The sequence below is a fragment of the Phoca vitulina genome, unplaced genomic scaffold (assembly GCF_004348235.1).
Source record: "Phoca vitulina isolate PV1807 unplaced genomic scaffold, GSC_HSeal_1.0 scaffold9, whole genome shotgun sequence".
NCBI lineage: Eukaryota > Metazoa > Chordata > Mammalia > Carnivora > Phocidae > Phoca > Phoca vitulina.
Genome location: NW_022589712.1, coordinates 31,135,305 through 31,151,937, shown reverse-complemented (window position 1 = coordinate 31,151,937; position 16,633 = coordinate 31,135,305). Strand labels below are relative to the sequence as shown.

The following is a 16,633-nucleotide window of genomic DNA, read 5'->3' as shown; positions in this document are numbered from 1 at the left end:
AGTCGTGATCTCTCCCCTTTCATAATTTTATTAATTTGGGTCCTTTCTCTTTTCTTTTGGATAAGTCTGGCAGTGGTTTATCGATCTTATTAATTCTTTCAAAGAACCAACTTCTAGTTTCGTTGACCTGATCTACTGTGTTTCTGGCTTCTAATTCATTGATCTCTGCTTTAATTTTAATTATTTCTCTTCTAATGAGTGGCTTAGGCATCATTTGTTGCTTTTTCTCTAGTTCTTTAAGGTGTAGAGTTAGTTGGTGAATTCAGGATTTTTCTGGTTTTTTGAGTGAGGCTTGGATGGCTATGTATTTCCCCCTTAGGACCGCCTTTGCAGTATCCCATAGGTTTTGGACCGATGTGTTTTCGTTCTCATTGATTTCCATGAATTGTTTAAGTTCTTCTTTGATTTCCTGGTTGACCCAAACATTCTTGAGCAGAGTGGTCTTTAGCTTCCAAGTGTTTGAATTTCTGCCAAATTTTTTCTTGTGATTGAGTTCCAGTTTTAAAGCATTGTGGTCTGAGAATATGCAGGGGATAATCTCAATCTTTTGGTATCGGTTGAGACCTGATTTGTGACCCAGTATGTGGTCTATTCTGGAGAAAGTTTCATGTGCGCTCGAGAAGAATGAGTATTCTGTTGTTTTAGGGTGGAATGTTCTGTAAATATCTATGAGGTCCATCTGGTCCAATGTATCATTCAAAGCTCTTGTTTCCTTGTTGATTTTCTGCTTAGATGATCTGTCCACTGCTGAGAGTGGAGTATTGAGGTCTCCTACAATTAACGTATTGTTATCAATATGACTCTTTATTTTGGTTAACAGTTGGCTTATGTAGATGGCTGCTCCCATGTTGGGGGCATAGATATTTACAACTGTTAGATCTTCTTGTTGGATAGACCCTTTAAGAATGATATAGTGTCCTTCTGTGTCTCTAGTTACAGACGTTAGTTTAAAATCTAATTTGTCTGATATAAGAATTGCTACTCCAGCTTTCTTTTGAGGTCCGCTGGCATGGAAGATTGATCTCTATCCCTTTACTTTCAGTCTGGATGTATCTTTAGGTTCAAAATGAGTCTCCTGTAGGCAGCATATGGATGGGTCCTGTCTTCTTATCCAATCTGCAACCCTGTGCCGTTTTATGGGAGCATTTAGGCCATTCACGTTGAGAGTGATTATTGAAAGATATGAATTAATTGTCATCATGTTGCCTGTGAAGACATTGTTTTTATAGATTGTCCCTGTAAATTGCTGTTGTAGATCACTCTTGGGGTCTTTCTCCTTTTATAGAACCCCCCCTTAATATTTCTTGCAGGGCCGGCTTAGTGGTCACATATTCTTTCAGTTTCTGCCGGTCGTGGAAGCTCTGCATCTCTCCATCCATTCTAAATGAAAGCCTTGCTGGATAAAGTATTCTTGGCTGCATGTTCTTCTCATTTAGTCTGAATATGTCTTGCCAGGCCTTTCTGGCTTGCCAGGTCTCTGTGGATAGGTCTGACGTTATTCTGATGTTCCTCCCTCTGTACGTAAGGAATCTCTTCCCCCTGACTGCCCTTAAGATGGTTTCCTTGGTTCTAAGATTTGCAAGTTTTACTATTACATGCCGGGATGTTGGCCTGTTTTCCTTGATCTTGGGAGGAGTCCTCTCTGCCTGTAGGATGTGAATGTTTGTTTCATTCCCCAGATTAGGGAAGTTCTCAGCTACAATTTGCTCAAATACATCTTCTAGTCCCCTCTCTCTCTCCACTCCCTCCGGGATTCCAATTATTCTGACATTGGAATGCTTCATGGTGTCACTTACTTCTCTGATTCTATTTTCATGGATTCTGAGTTGTTTTTCCCTGGCCTCCTCTTTTCCCTTTTTATCTATTATATTGTCTTCCAGGTCGCTTATTTGTTCTTCTGCCTCAGTTACCCTAGCTGTTAGATTATATAGATTGGATTGGATCTCATTGATAGCATTTTTAAGTTCTGCCAATTCACCTTTTATTTCTGCCCCTAGAGACTCTATGTTGCCATTAATTGATTTCTCCATTCTAGCCATTGTCTTCACAATTGCTAGCCTGAATTCCATCTCCGACATCTTGGTTATATCTGCATCCATTTGTAAATCTGCAGCATAAGTCATAATCTCTGAGTCTTTTCTGTTTTGGGGGCTCCTCCTCCTAGTCATTCTGTTGATGGGTGTTTGAGGGAATGTATAGAGTCCAAATTATTGACCAGAACCCAAGCAAGATGCACCTGTTTTCTTGGGACCTTAGGGTTGCTGGCCTCTTGTTTTCCCAGCCTGTGTTCTGCTGGAGGGGCCTGCCGTGCTGTTACTCAGGCAATCCTGTTTGGGCAGAGTTGCCCTGCGCCCCTGTGGTGGGTAATGGGCTCAGCGGGAATCAGTTTTTGGGACTTTTGTTCTGTGGTGGCTTTCCCTGGTGGCTTTCCGCGTCTCTTCCGCGAGTCAGGGCAGAAGAGACCATTTCCAACCCTCTGCCTCAGAGCAGAGAGACTGCAGTCTGTTCTTCAGTGAGCTCTCCAGGCCACACCGTCTCCGTTTTTGTCTGTGCTGCTATAAACTGCAGTGTCCTGGGTTGTGCGCCCCTCCAAAACGCTCCCAGTCCTGCCTCCAGGTCGGGGCACCTCTCTGACGTTTGTGCTTCTAAAACCGCCAGCCGCTCCCAGTTCGCGCTCGGGACCCCACCGCTCCGGGTTCCCGCCCTGGGGGCTGCCCTAAAGTCCTTTCCCCGCTGCTACCAGTCTGCGAGTCTGTGCCTGTCCGCAGCGCGCGAGGCTGTCGCTCACCGGCGGTGCAGGATCCCCACGTCCAGGCACCCTCCCGCCTCCATTTATCCTCCAATATCTGCCCGCGGAATCACGGCTCCCCGCTTTGTACCTCCAAACCAGCCACCTGCAATATTCTATTTGTAAAGATCCAGATCTTCTTACATCTCAGGCTGGTTTTGTGGGTGCTCAGAGTGGTCTGGTAGATATCCAGCTCAATTCCGGGGACCAGTTGAAATAGGGTCCCCTACTCCTCCTCCATCTTTCCTCTCCCCCTGTGACATCTCTTTTAAACAGACATGAAGCATTTTTTTTTCTCCCTTTCTTTGCCAGGGCAATCCTGAAAGTGTGCCTGTGGAAGGAGATCATGGTCATCTCCTAGGTCCTTGCCCTAAGCGGCGTGGAGGGTCCTTCTCAAACACTCTTCCGTGCAGGGCCATAACTAAGACAGGCAGAGAGGCTCCGCCCCGGCTCCTCAGACGTCCATCTCTTGAAATCTGATCAAAGAAAGCAAAGGCTGAACTCCAATGCAGAGCTTCGGTTTCCAGCCCAGAGGCCCTTCTCTGACAACCTTACTCTAAAATAGTAACAGGCACAGAGGATTTGGTGTCAGAAGACCCATGTGTCAGATCTAAAGTTCGAATAGGAGAGATTTAGGTGAAAGGGCATAAGTAAACTATGGCAGAGGCGGTTAAAAAAGATGATGTATAAAAAAAAAATCTTTTAACTCATGATAATAGTATCATTATTGCTCTCATTATAACAACTTCTTAAAATAACATACCCATGAAACAAGCTGTAGATGCATTATTTAATGTATTTAACTTGGGCCTTCTACACCATGCAAATAAAGAGAATATTAGTTGCCATCATCCACAATCAATACTTCTTTTTTTAGTTCCCCATAACCCTCCTGTTGCCTTGGATCGCAACATCACATTTATGTAGAAAAATGAACCCCAAATTTCCCATCACAGCCTAAAGATGTCTAAAACCACAACTCCCTTCCATATTATAGGTTCCCCTTGTCTTTAAAGTTTTGCCATATAATGTGAGCCACAACATTGCAATCCTTTGTCATAATTTCAAAGATTTAATGATGCCAGTCTACCCCATCTGCTCAAAGAAATTTATCGTTCATGATGCCAGTCTACCCCATCTGCTCAAAGAAACTTATTGTCCTGAATTCCTCCTACCTCATAATGTCTCTCAGGAGCAAGCTGACTTCCACTGAGAATGATCTGTGGGAAAACATAACGTGTTGCAAATGTGCCACTAAGGGAGAATTCTTCAAACCTGGTAAAAGCTGACCCCACAGGCTACCCACAAGTTCTCAGGTCAGTGGTTTGACACTTCAGTAATGTGCATATCTATGGAGGCAAAGGAGAGACAGAGGTGGTCAGGAATCTTGGAAATATTTTCTCCACAAGAGACACAATCTCAAGGAATAGAGGAAAATTTGTTAGGTCGCATCTGTCAAGGAGAAAGAATTTCCTGTCCCCTTCATGGTCCTTCTATCCAGACTGAGAACTGAGTTGATATGAGACAGATTAACAGGAGAAAGTCAAATTTAATTTTGTGCTTATGGGGAATCCACACAGACACGGAAATTCCAAAGGCAGTCAGGCCAAATGAGGTACATATGTCATTCTGAAGTAAGGAGAAAGGCTTAGGGCTCTGGGACTTGAAAGAGAAAGAATGCGATTCACAGGAAGATGGAAAAGAATAAACATTTGGTAAACAAATGTTTCTGGGCCACTCAGAAACAAAAGGACATAGACAACTTTGTTCAAATAGGCCTTGCGGGGTTCCTCCCTTTCTGCCACTCCCACTTCATGTCATGACATAGTTATCTATGGTGATAGATCTCCTCCTGGAGCAGATCCTCTATCTCAATTCTTTTTAGGCAGTTGTGGGGGAAGTAAGGGGGTTTTTCTGAATTTGCTGGCTTTTGATTGCTTTTTATCTCACAATAATCTTCATGCCAAAGTGGCTCATCTTGGGGTGGCCTGCCTTTGTTCCCTACACCACTGAAGCAGAGTCTTTTCAAACTACAGGTCATTAGTGAATCCTAAAATCAATTCAAGGGTCAAGATTAAGTCTTTTTTTTTTTTTAATAAAGTGAAAAGCAATAAACTAGGTTTTAAAAGTCAGAGTACCATTGCTCATAATTAGAGCTATTTCTTTTTTTTATTTTATTACTTTTTAAAGACTTTATTTATTTATGCCAGAGAGAGAGAGAGAGCACAAAGCAGGGGGAGCAGCAGGCAGAGGGAGAAGCAGACTCTCCACTGAGCAGGGAGCCCGATGCGGGGCTCCATCCTCGGACCCTGGGATCATGACCTGAGCAGACGCTTAACCGACTGAGCCACCCAGGCATCCCTAGAGTTATTTCTGATGAAGGATAGTTGGAAGGCAGGCAGGCAGGGAGAAGGGCCCCACCCTAAGAGGAAACCACACTTAAGAGGATTTTACACTGGAAGGAGCCCTCCACCCTTTCTCATGTGACAAAAACCTGATTGGATGACAGGTGCAGGGAGGGTTAATCAGATTAAAACAGCCCACCAACAATCCTATAAAAACGCCTAGACTTAGAAACACCGGTGGCAACCCTTTCGGGTCCCCTCCCTCCTCTGGAGCTTTGTACTATCACTTTGCTATCACTCAATAAACCTTGCTTTGCTGCCCATCACTCTGTCTGGTCTACCTCTTCTTCATTCTTCAAAGCAGCATGACCGAGAACCCCGGGGAACCGATGGAAAAAAATCCTGTAACATTTCTAATTCTAATTTCAATTAACAAAATATTTGTTTAAAGCAAATCTATTATAATTCAGTCACACATCTTGACTGCACTGCATCGTGATGGGAAATGATGTTCTTATTCTGGATGCCAGTTGAAGGCAGTTTGGAACACACAGCTCTAAAGCCACCTGACACAAAACGAGAATGCAAGGAAGTTGCAGCTTTTTAAACTTGAATCTGGCTGGCCGAGAACGAATCAATCTGCTTTATGTTTTACTTTGCCGCCAAGAGAACTAATTCTGTTCTTGCTAAAACTAAACAAATAAAGCATTCTGTGGGGGAAACTTTAGTAATCAATGTTAGCACTATACCAATTAATTGAATCTAGCACAATTTTTAAAGAAATGCAGTGATGGTCTAGTAAAATTAAAAAAAAAAAAAAAAAACTAATAAAAAAATCCATTCTAACACACGGAAGCAATTTTTACCTGTAAGTAATATTGACCTTCTACTGTGTGCAGTCCATCAAAACCACCTAGTGCATACATCTCATCTGTTTGCTTCTCAGACATCTTGTAAGTTAAGTGACAACACAGGTCTTTCTGGAAAACTGTGTAATTTCCCGTGTTTCTCTTAAGCTCAATGAAGGTGAGCGCATCAAAATAAATCATTCCCGGAAAATTTGACTGCTCAGACAAGAATGGCTTGATGCTTCTGGCATAAGCACTGCAGTCAACAGCTACAGGGTAGCTGGGTTCACTACGGGGCCGGGACTTCAATTCTGAGCATCAGTGGGCCACTCTCTGTTTCCATGTCATAGTGATACCCTTGGACAGCTTCCGGTGTGTAGATTCCACTCCCTACAGAAGTGGACACAAAGTCACACAAATATTGGTTCCAAATTTTGCATGGTCTCAAACCAACGGAATCATTCCCATGAGAAACTAGATACAACTTTATCAAAGCATAAGCACTTTCAGGATAATCAAGGAGATAGCTTGTTACACTGACATAGTTCCAATCTGACTCCGTGTCCTCCATAATTATCTGAAATTATCAATTGACTTGGGCGGCTTCTCTTTTTTATGTAAACTACCCCCTTTTAAGCCAACTTAACAACAACTAGAAAATTCCCCTATCTAATTTATTTGTGTTTAAGTTTCTTCATCTGGATCAATGAATAACCAAGCCGTTAAGAGGGGAGCGTGCATTACATTGAACGTGGATGCTAGGAAGGATAAATTCTAAAGACCTGCTTAAGTTTAAATTGATTTTATCACCTCAACAAGATTTATTTCAATACGACTAATGGATGCTGGCTGCAAAGTTCTTTAGATCTGGCCTTGGTTTTTTGTGTTGTTTTGCTTTGTTTTGTTTATGTGACTTGACTTCTCTTTAACTCCAATTTTCCCTCATATGAAATTGAGATAATAATGTTTACCTCCTTCTGTACTCATAGGGATAATGTTCCTTAAATAATGTTGGTACAGAAAGCCACGCTATCATTAATTTTGTGACATTAGAGTTAATAAAAGAATTATTAAAGAAAAATGTGGCTTGAAAATCAATGAAGACTTCCTGAGACTGTCATGGCCAGTTGGTGTAGGACAGGTGTGAGTTACCTGTCATGTGCATGCCAGTGTTGTGGGTATTCGCAGCAAGCAGGTTGACTCTCATGGCTCTGGCCCATGCGGAGTGGAAGGGAACAGCCGAGAGAAGGGGCAGTGTGTTGTATCACGCCATGGGGTAGAGAATGCTGTCAACGTGAAGATCATCCACCACCACGATGGCCGGGTCATGAGAAAAAATGTCAAAGCAAGTGAAAATGCCAAACTTCCCAAAGGGAGTGTCAAAAGTCGCAAATTCTGGATCCTTGGGGAAATCAAATTGAATTTCGGGTGCAAAAAGATTGTACTGTCAACAAAAAGCAAAGAAGGGGAAAATAAGTAAGAAAACTGCCAAATAGAGGTGCTCCATATCCATAAAATTTTTCCCCTCCATGCTGATGTGCATATTTAAAACAATTACACATAAATTTGTATAAATCACACCCACTATGAGTTTTATTACCATGACGTTAATCAAAAAACTTCAGTTTTCCGCAACTAACGAATGAAATCATATCTACAAATGATATTCAGAAAGTGCATATTTCTGTCTTCACATCACAGGTTGAAATTTTGAACCTTATAAATTTCAGACTTTTTATCACTTTTATTCTTTAAATACCAACAGCACTGCCAGTGTGACGTCTAACACGTTAATAAAATTAACTTTGCCATATCTCCCTACAATACTGGTGGGTTTATATAACTGAAGTACATTTAAAGTGAATTTTGACAATGTAATAGCTAAACCTTATTAATCAGTAAGCCATTCGTGATTTTTCCAGCTTGATTATTCTCCTGAACTCCACTTTGCCTGGGTTCAGGAGTACTTGCTCAGGTTTAGGTTAGGCTCAGTGTGTACATATATGTGTTCTGGCCATACTCCCTCCCCTTCAGTGAGGATCACTGACTCCTCCCCCCTCCACTCAGGTGGTAGCTTATCCTTCCTCCTGCAGTGATCAGCTTAAGGAAGGCATGCAGCCTAACTGGAGTCAAGGCATGATGAGGCTTTTGGAGGTGTTCTAGGAGTAAGACATACACTCTTCCTCTGGATTTTGCTGCTACAGAACGCTATAGGATGTAAGGTTTGTGTTGGGCACTATGTGGCCTCTAAAAGGACAGCCTGAGTAAAAGCTGGAGCAAGGGCTAAGAGAGCTAGAAGAATGGCTGACATCTTTAAAGTCTCTGAGGGATAGACTACATCTGAAACTATTTCCTATGATTTATAGTTTTTCAGATACATAAGGAAATTCCATGGGGTGTTTTCAAGTAAATTTCATGTGGGGTTTTCTATTGTTGCAATCAAAACTGTCCTAATGGGGGTACCTGGCTGGCTCAGTTGGTAGAGCATACAGCTCTTGATCTCTGCATCATGAGGTCAAGCCCCACGTTGGGCATAGAGCTTACTTGAATTAAAAAAGAAAAGAAAAGAAAAAACAAGTCCTAACGGAATGAATGACTGACTAAAGCTTCGTATAAAATGTTAACGAATTGAGCCAGAAAACTAACCCTGGTATTAAATCATGGATGAAACAGCATGTCACCCTCTTTCTCAGAGACTATTAAAATCCTTGTGAGACTATTATCCCATTGTTTCAATATTCTGCCATATTCTATTTTATGATTAATTCAAACTCAGGACCCTTATATGAGACCAAAGTAAATGAAAGCCCCTGTTCAACTAAAACATAATAATTAAGAAATGCATTCATTACGATTGTCTCACCCACATTCAACAGATGAGTCTACACCCATACCACAGACAAACAAAAGAAATTCTCACCTTATGGTAGCGTGCCACCAGTTTTCCCTGAGAATCAAACACCACATCGGTGTTGTACTGGTAACGACCATCGGGGGGACACTGAGGGTCACTGGCATTGCATAACTTCTTGTCCCCAATATTTGCCACAATGTAGATAGAATTGTCCTTGGTCAGGCAGCTGAGGCTTTCTTGCACCGGGGTGTAGCCAAACCTAATTTAATAGATATTGCCTTAAACTTACTATATTTCAGTGATTCCTAATCTTCCAAAATGATACTTAATTTGCCCGTTAGTTAGAACACAAGCTCTAGGTTAAGAATCAAATCAGAGAAGACCTAAAATTTCACAAGCAATATAATCTTCATCTTTATGAAAACTAATCTTTTATTCTGTTTATTTTCTATTGAAGTATAATTGACACACAATATTACAGCAGTTTTAGGTGTAAAAAAATAACATAATGATTGGACTCTATACATTATGCTGTGCTCACCACAAGGGCAGTTACATGTGTCACCGTACAGCTCTATCACAGTACCATTAACTGTATTCCTTATGCTGTGCCTTTTATTCCATGACTTATTCATTCCATAACTGGAAAGCTGTACCTCCCACTCTCCTTCACCCAATTTGCCCAGCCCCCCAACTCCCCTGAAAGCTAATCTATTTTAATGTGCCAGACTCTCAACTGCAGTGTGAGACTGAAGCACAGAAAAGAAGGTGGAGGAAGAGGAGAAAGAAGAGAAGCAAAGCTTTCTCTCATAAAGTGCTTCCAGGCAATTAAATGAAGGACTTGAAATATAACACGTTCTTCTTCTTCTTTTTTTTTTTAAGATTTTATTTATTTATTTGAGAGAAAGAGAGAGAGAGAGCAGGGGGAGGGGCAGAAGGAGAGGGAGAGAGAGAATCTCCAGCAGACTCCCCGCTGAGCACAGAGCCCAACTCAGGGCTCAATCCCACAACCCCAAGATGATGACCTGAGTGGAAACCAAGAGACAGATGCTCAACTGACTGAGCCACCCAGGCACCCAACACACTCTTCTAATGAGGAGGACCTTTCTATAATTCAAGCCATAGTCTTACTAGGAAGCAATAAATAGTTGGTTCTATGTCAATCATCTTCTATAGAGAACACAGGTGACATTATGTACTTGAAATATTTCAGGAAGGAAGGAATGGAGGGGGGGGGAGAGAGGGAGGGAGGTAAAAAAGAGGGAGAAAAGGGCTTCACTATGCTGGCTCAGTTTCCTCATCTGTCAGTACAACATAATAGCTTCCTTCCTGCCTTAGAGGGTGCTCATGAGAAATTCATAATCTTAAATTCATATCTTTCAATAGTTACCCTGAATGTAAATGGGCTAAATGCCCCAATCAAAAGACACAGGGTATCAGATTGGATAAAAAAACAAGACCTATCGATATGCTGTCTGCAAAAGACTCATTTTAGACCCAAAGACACTCCCAGATTGAAAGTGAGGGGGTGGAAAACCATTTATCATGCTAATGGACACCAAAAGAAAGCTGGAGTGGCAATCCTTATATCAGACAAATTAGATTTTAAACCAAAGACTATAATAAGAGATGAGAAGGACACTATATCATATTTAAAGGGTCTATCTAACAAGAAGATCTAACAATTGTAAATATCTATGCCCCTAACATGGGAGCAGCCAATTATATAAGCCAATTAATAACAAAAGCAAAGAAACACATCGACAACAATACAATAATAGTAGGGGACTTTAACACCCCCCTCACGGAAATGGACAGATCATCTAAGCAAAAGATCAACAAGGAAATAAGGACTTTAAATGACACACTGGACCAAATGGACCTCACAGATATATTCAGAACATTCCATCCCAAAGCAACAGAATACACATTCTTCTCTAGTGCCCATGGAACATTCTCCAGAGTAGATCACATCCTAGGTCACAAATCAGGTCTCAGCCAGTACCAAAAGATTGGGATCATTCCCTGCATATTTTCAGACCACAGTGCTTTGAAACTAGAACTGAATCACAAGAGGAAAGTCAGAAAGAACTCAAATACATGGAGGCTAAAGAGCATCCTACTAAAGAATGAATGGGTCAACCAGGAAATTAAAGAAGAATTTAAAAAGCTCATGGAAACAAATGAACAAGAAAACACAACTGTTCAAAATCTTTGGGATGCAGCAAAGGCAGTCCTAAGAGGAAAGTATATAGCAATACAAGCCTTTCTCAAGAAACAAGAAAGGTCTCAAACACATAACCTAACCCTACACATAAAGGAGCTGGAGAAAGAACAGCAAATAAAGCCTAAACTCAGCAGGAGAAGAGAAATAATAAAGATCAGAGCAGAGATCAATGAAATAGAAACCAAAAGAAGAGTAGAACAGATCAATGAAACTAGGAGCTGGTTCTTTGAAAGAATTAATAAGATTGATAAACCCATGGCCAGACTTATCAAAAAGAAAAGAGAAATGACCCAAATAAATAAAGTCATGAATGAAAGAGGAGAGATCACAACCAATACCAAAGAAATACAATTATAAGAACATATTATGAGCAACTCTATGCCAGCAAATTAGATAATCTGGAAGAAATGGATGCATTCCTAGAGGTGTATAAACTACCAAAACTGAACCAGAAAGAAATAGAAAACCTGAGCAGACCTATAACCACTAAGGAAATTGAAGCAGTAATCAAAAATCTCCCAAGAAACAAACGCCCAGGGCCAGATGGCTTCCCAGGGGAATTCTACCAAACATTTAAAGAAGAATTAATACCTATTCTTCTGAAACTGTTCCAAAAAATAGAAATGGAAGGAAAACTTCCAAACTCATTTTATGAGGCCACCATTACCTTGATCCCCATACCAGACAAAGACCCCATCAAAAAGGAGAATTACAGACCAATATCCTTGATGAACATGGAGGCAAAAATTCTCACCAAAATACTAGCCAATAGGATCCAACAGTACATTAAAAGGATTATTCACCACGACCAAGTAGGATTTATCCCTGGGCTGCAAGGTTGGTTCAACATCCACAAATCAATCAATGTGATACAATACATTAATAAAAGAAAGAAGAACCATATGATCCTCTCAATAGATGCAGAAAAAGCATTTGACAAAGTACAGCATCCTTTTTGATCAAAACTCTTCAGAGTATAAGGATAGAGGGTACATACCTCAATATCAGAAAAGCCATCTATGAAAAACCCACAGCAAATATCATTCTCAATGGGGAAAAACTGAGAGCTTCCCCCCTAAGGTCAGGAACGCATCAGGGATGTCCACTATCACCACTGCTATTCAACATAGTATTAGAAGTCCTAGCCACAGCAATCAGACAACAAAAAGAAATAAAAGGCTTCTGAATTGGGAAAGACGAAGTCAAACTCTCACTCTTTGCAGATGATATGATACTTTATGTGGAAAACCCCAAAGACTCCACCCCAAAACTGCTAGAACTCATACAGGAATTCAGTCAAGTGGCAGGATATAAAATCAATGCACAGAAATCAGTGGCATTCCTATACACCAACAACAAGACAGAATAACGAGAAATTAAGGAGTCGATCCCATTTACAATTGCACCCAAAACCATAAGATACCTAGGAATAAATCTAACCAAAGAGGCAAAGAATCTGTACTCAGAAAACTATAAAATACTCATGAAAGAAATTAAGGAAGACACAAAGAAATGGAAAAACGTTCCATGCTCATGGATTGGAAGAACAAATGTTCTGAAGATGTCAATGCTACCTAGAGCAATCTACATATTTAATGCAATCCCTATCAAAATACCATCAACTTTTTTCAAAGAAATGGAACAAATAATCCTAAATTTTGTATGGAACCAGAAAAGACCCCGAATAGCTAGAGGAATGTTAAAAAAGCAAAGCAAAGCTGATGGCATCACAATTCCAGACTTTAAGCTCTATTACAAAGCTGTCATCACCAAGACAGTATGGTACTGACACAAAAACAGACACATAGATCAATGGAACAGAATAGAGAGCCCAGAAATGGACCCTCAACTCTATGGTCAACTAATCTTCTACAAAGCAGGAAAGAATGTCCAATGGAAAAAAGACAGTCTCTTCAACAAATGGTGTTGGGAAAATTGGACAGCTCCTCTACAGTTGATGTTGAGCTAATCTTTGAATAGAAAGGACAGATTTATGACTATTGCTGCAAAGCATTTCTTTTTCCTTCCCCCTCAGGAAAAACAGGGCAATATTGTTAACATTGCTATTCATTAAGACCTTCAATAAAACTATCACATATTTTCTTTTCTTTTTCTTTTTCTTTTTCCTTCTTCCTTCTTCCTTCCTTCCCTCCTTCCTTCCTTCCTTCCCTCCTTCCTTCCTTCCCTCCTTCCCTCCTTCCTTTCTTTCTTTTTTTTTTTTTTTTTTTTTTTTGTCTGCAGATCACTGGACTTTATTAAGAGGAATCACTGCTAATTACATAGAAGCTACTTGCCTAAGCCAAGATCCATGAGGTTCACATGAACGTACAGTTACACAGATAAGAAACAAATGGCATGGTCGAAACCATGAAATATCCTGATGCCCGGGTGATGAAGGCTGGGGTGAAGTATGCACATTTATTTCAAGCTGTTAAAGAGTTTGTGGGCCACGCAGTGGTCCCTTGCATGCAGGAAGTCAAAGAGCTCCTCGGTGCAATCCTCCTCTGTCTGTGACCTGGAGGATACACGCTGGTCACAGAGCTCTAGCCGCTCCCGAGTCTTTACACATTTCTCCAGCTGTTCGCATTGCTCTCTCACTGTTGTTAGGGGATCCGTGCAGAAGGCCAGCTGGCAGAGCCACACTGCCGCCAGAAATGGCAGAATGGGGTCTCCCATTCAATTCTGATGCTAAGTAGTAGGGGAAAGTTTCACATTCCTGCCTTCCAAGGTTGCCAGTATGCACTGGAAGCCTCAGTCCTATCACTAATTCCTCCTCCTCCTCTTCCTCCTCCTTGGGATCTCCGGACCTGGTCAGCATCTTTCGCTCGTCCTCCAGCCCCATGTGCCGCTACAGTTCTGAATTCAACACCAACACCAACAGCAACAGCGGCACCTATTCCACTTCAGGATCAAGAAGCTCTTTCTTTCTTTTTGATAAATAATTAAGTATTTTAATATCTTCTGTTAGTTCCTCATGGATAAAGCTCAGATGTGTCAGTATTCTAAATGATAGTATTTAAATACACAGGGATGGCCATGTGGCCCTCTATTATCCCCCTTAGAGATAAATATTAGTAGGGAAGAAATGGTGGCTTTTTTTTTTAACCAATATTACCATTATATTAAATATTGGATTTCTTCTTTTATAACTCAGAGCTGAAAGCTTACCATTTGAATAAATGTCTGCAAGACTCGAATAAGTTAAAGTTTCATTGGTCACCTACCTTCCCAACTTAAAATAATTCATCTGAGATTAATTATCAGGCTTTGGGACATCTTTCCCCTAGGAAAGTCAGCTTTATCAGCCCAGGCAAACAGAGTGAATTTTAGTATCAGCCTCTTGAATCATTGCAAATAATGAGTCCTTCCTGCTCTGGAAAAAAAAACCCATAATCAAGTAAACATTGGATTATAACTGTGTGGTTACTGTAAACACAGACCATGCAACACTCAGAGAATATTTTTTCAAAGGTGAAAATCCTGGGCGAGACTGACTCATATAGTAGAGTTCCTACGTTGCAGCATCGGACTTGACTGCCCAATCAATTTCAAATGTCAAAATTACTAAAGACATCCCTTTTTTTTTTTTTTTTTGGTGCAGCAGATATAGTTCTGAACAGATGCATGTAGGTTTTAAATTAGCAAATTAAATTACTTTTTAATGTGCAGATTTTGCCTTTTAAAGGAATTACATATGAACTATTTAAAAAAGTAAATACACCTAAAATAACTTCATATATCTTTTTTATGTTTTGTACAGATTTTCCCTAAGAAAATCATGCTTAAACTGCAGCTATTGATAATTACTAACATTTCTCTGACAAGAAAACAAAGAAGTTCAGATCCAGTTCTTTTTGTTAAAAAAAAGGTAATAGTGGCAGCTAACATTAGAGACAGCACAACAGTGTTGAGATTCTATGTGTATTACTCCCCTTGACACTCTTGTCTACTCTGCAAAGGAAGTAGGACAGCAGATTTTATTATCTCTGTTTTATGGATAAAGAAACAGAGATGTCAAGTGTATAGGTTACCTGCTGCACATCACTCAGCTAGGAAGTGGTAGTTTGTGATCTCAGAAACAACGCTTCCTTTTTCAAGTCCCACAGACTTTCCATTCCCATACTGATCACATTGCAAATGACAGTGATGTCAAAGCTCTTTTGGAAACATAAGCTCATTTATCTTTTTACCATTCGTGCAAAGAAGGCAGGTGTTCATGGATGAACTTCCTTTATTTGGGAACAGAGGCCCCAGGTATTACAATTTTTTCACTTTGTTGAAACCCAACATTAAGCCCATTTATTATAAAACCCATTTATTAAGCCCATTTATTATAAAAACTCTATACACATGCCATTCATTAAAGAAGACCACAAAAAATAACCAACCAAGCATCATCATTTCAAGTCATGGCAGATGGTCCGTATTATGAGGCTTGTACGTCCAGAGCCATAGATCAATTGCCAGCAAGAACACTAGTCAAGCTGAATGGATTTGCTATTTGTATTTTAGAGTATCACAATTTTATGTTCAAAATTCAAAGGGTAATGACATTACCTCTGGGGATCTCTACATGGAATACAGTTCACATCAGGGTCTGGGATATCTTCCAGATAGGGGTCAATGGTCTCTCTTGCGAAGACCCAGCCATAAATTCCATCTTCTGGGGTAACGATGGTATGTGCACCCTGCTCAAAACAAGTGGCAGCAAAAAAATTTTTTATAAATTCCAAACACCCACACTCTTTCCAAGTTTCAAATTTCCTTTACAATAACCCAGCCAGCATTAAAAAAAAAAAGGGGGCAATACCTGCCTGGCAGCCAGTTTAACTGCTTTCTCCAAAACATCTATGTTCTTGTTCATCAGGAGCAAACCTTCTCCTTTTGGCACGGGTGTTTCTGTTCTGTTCGGTAGTATAACAGCATGTTCATAGACTGCAGCCATAAAAGTGTCCAGCGCACCAACACTCGGGACAAAGAGGGCAAATATTGCCACATATTTGGGAAAATATGACATAATCATAGCTAAAATTTAGACATCTTCGATAAACTCAGATCCTCATATCTGGCAGCACCGGAGAAACTTTTATGGTAAAGCCCTGCTTGCTATTACAAATGCATTACACAACACACTAAGAAGGGATGTTGCACAAGAAAACGGACAGCTGAAAGTACATATTTAGATTGACTCAGGTGTGCAACGCTGTTGTTGACACTGGTTCAGAGGTTCATTCAACTCTTAAAGTGAAATAATGAGCTGATCAGATGAGTCCACCTCAATCTAAAAAACTCTTGGACTCTTTCTTTTTTTAAAATAAATACATTTTCCTGGTAGTTCGATGTTTCCATTAATAGAGCCAATACTCAACTCTTCTAGAAGGCAGCCACCATACCAACGATGTGTTGAGAACGTCTGTATGTGGCTATAACAGACACAGAACAGACTGTAAGGCAAGCTCCAGTTGTAAGAGAGCTCACAAGATGCCAAGGAAGAATAGATATATGTGCTTATGATTGTGTTCACTTGTTCGTGACCAGTGGCCCTCAACTTTTGCATTATAAGAGGGTTTC

At 40.5% G+C, this 16,633-nt stretch overlaps 2 protein-coding genes across 2 annotated transcripts; both read right to left on the bottom strand.

The window, feature by feature from the left end:
* Window positions 1-3,138: 3,138 nt before the first annotated feature.
* Window positions 3,139-16,085, bottom strand: LOC116634700 (vascular non-inflammatory molecule 3-like). The gene is given in 8 exon segments (XM_032408254.1): window positions 3,139-3,264; window positions 3,964-4,137; window positions 6,000-6,293; window positions 6,295-6,371; window positions 7,134-7,425; window positions 8,902-9,094; window positions 15,620-15,750; window positions 15,873-16,085. Coding segments are annotated over 8 exon segments (1,500 nt in total).
* Window positions 13,297-13,973, bottom strand: LOC116634775 (cytochrome b-c1 complex subunit 6, mitochondrial-like). Its single transcript, XM_032408312.1, has 2 exons — window positions 13,825-13,973; window positions 13,297-13,676 (listed from the first exon to the last, which is right to left on the bottom strand). Exons 1-2 carry the CDS (start codon window positions 13,902-13,904, stop codon window positions 13,481-13,483), a joined length of 276 nt encoding a protein of 91 aa, XP_032264203.1. The 5' UTR covers window positions 13,905-13,973; the 3' UTR covers window positions 13,297-13,480.
* Window positions 16,086-16,633: the final 548 nt, after the last annotated feature.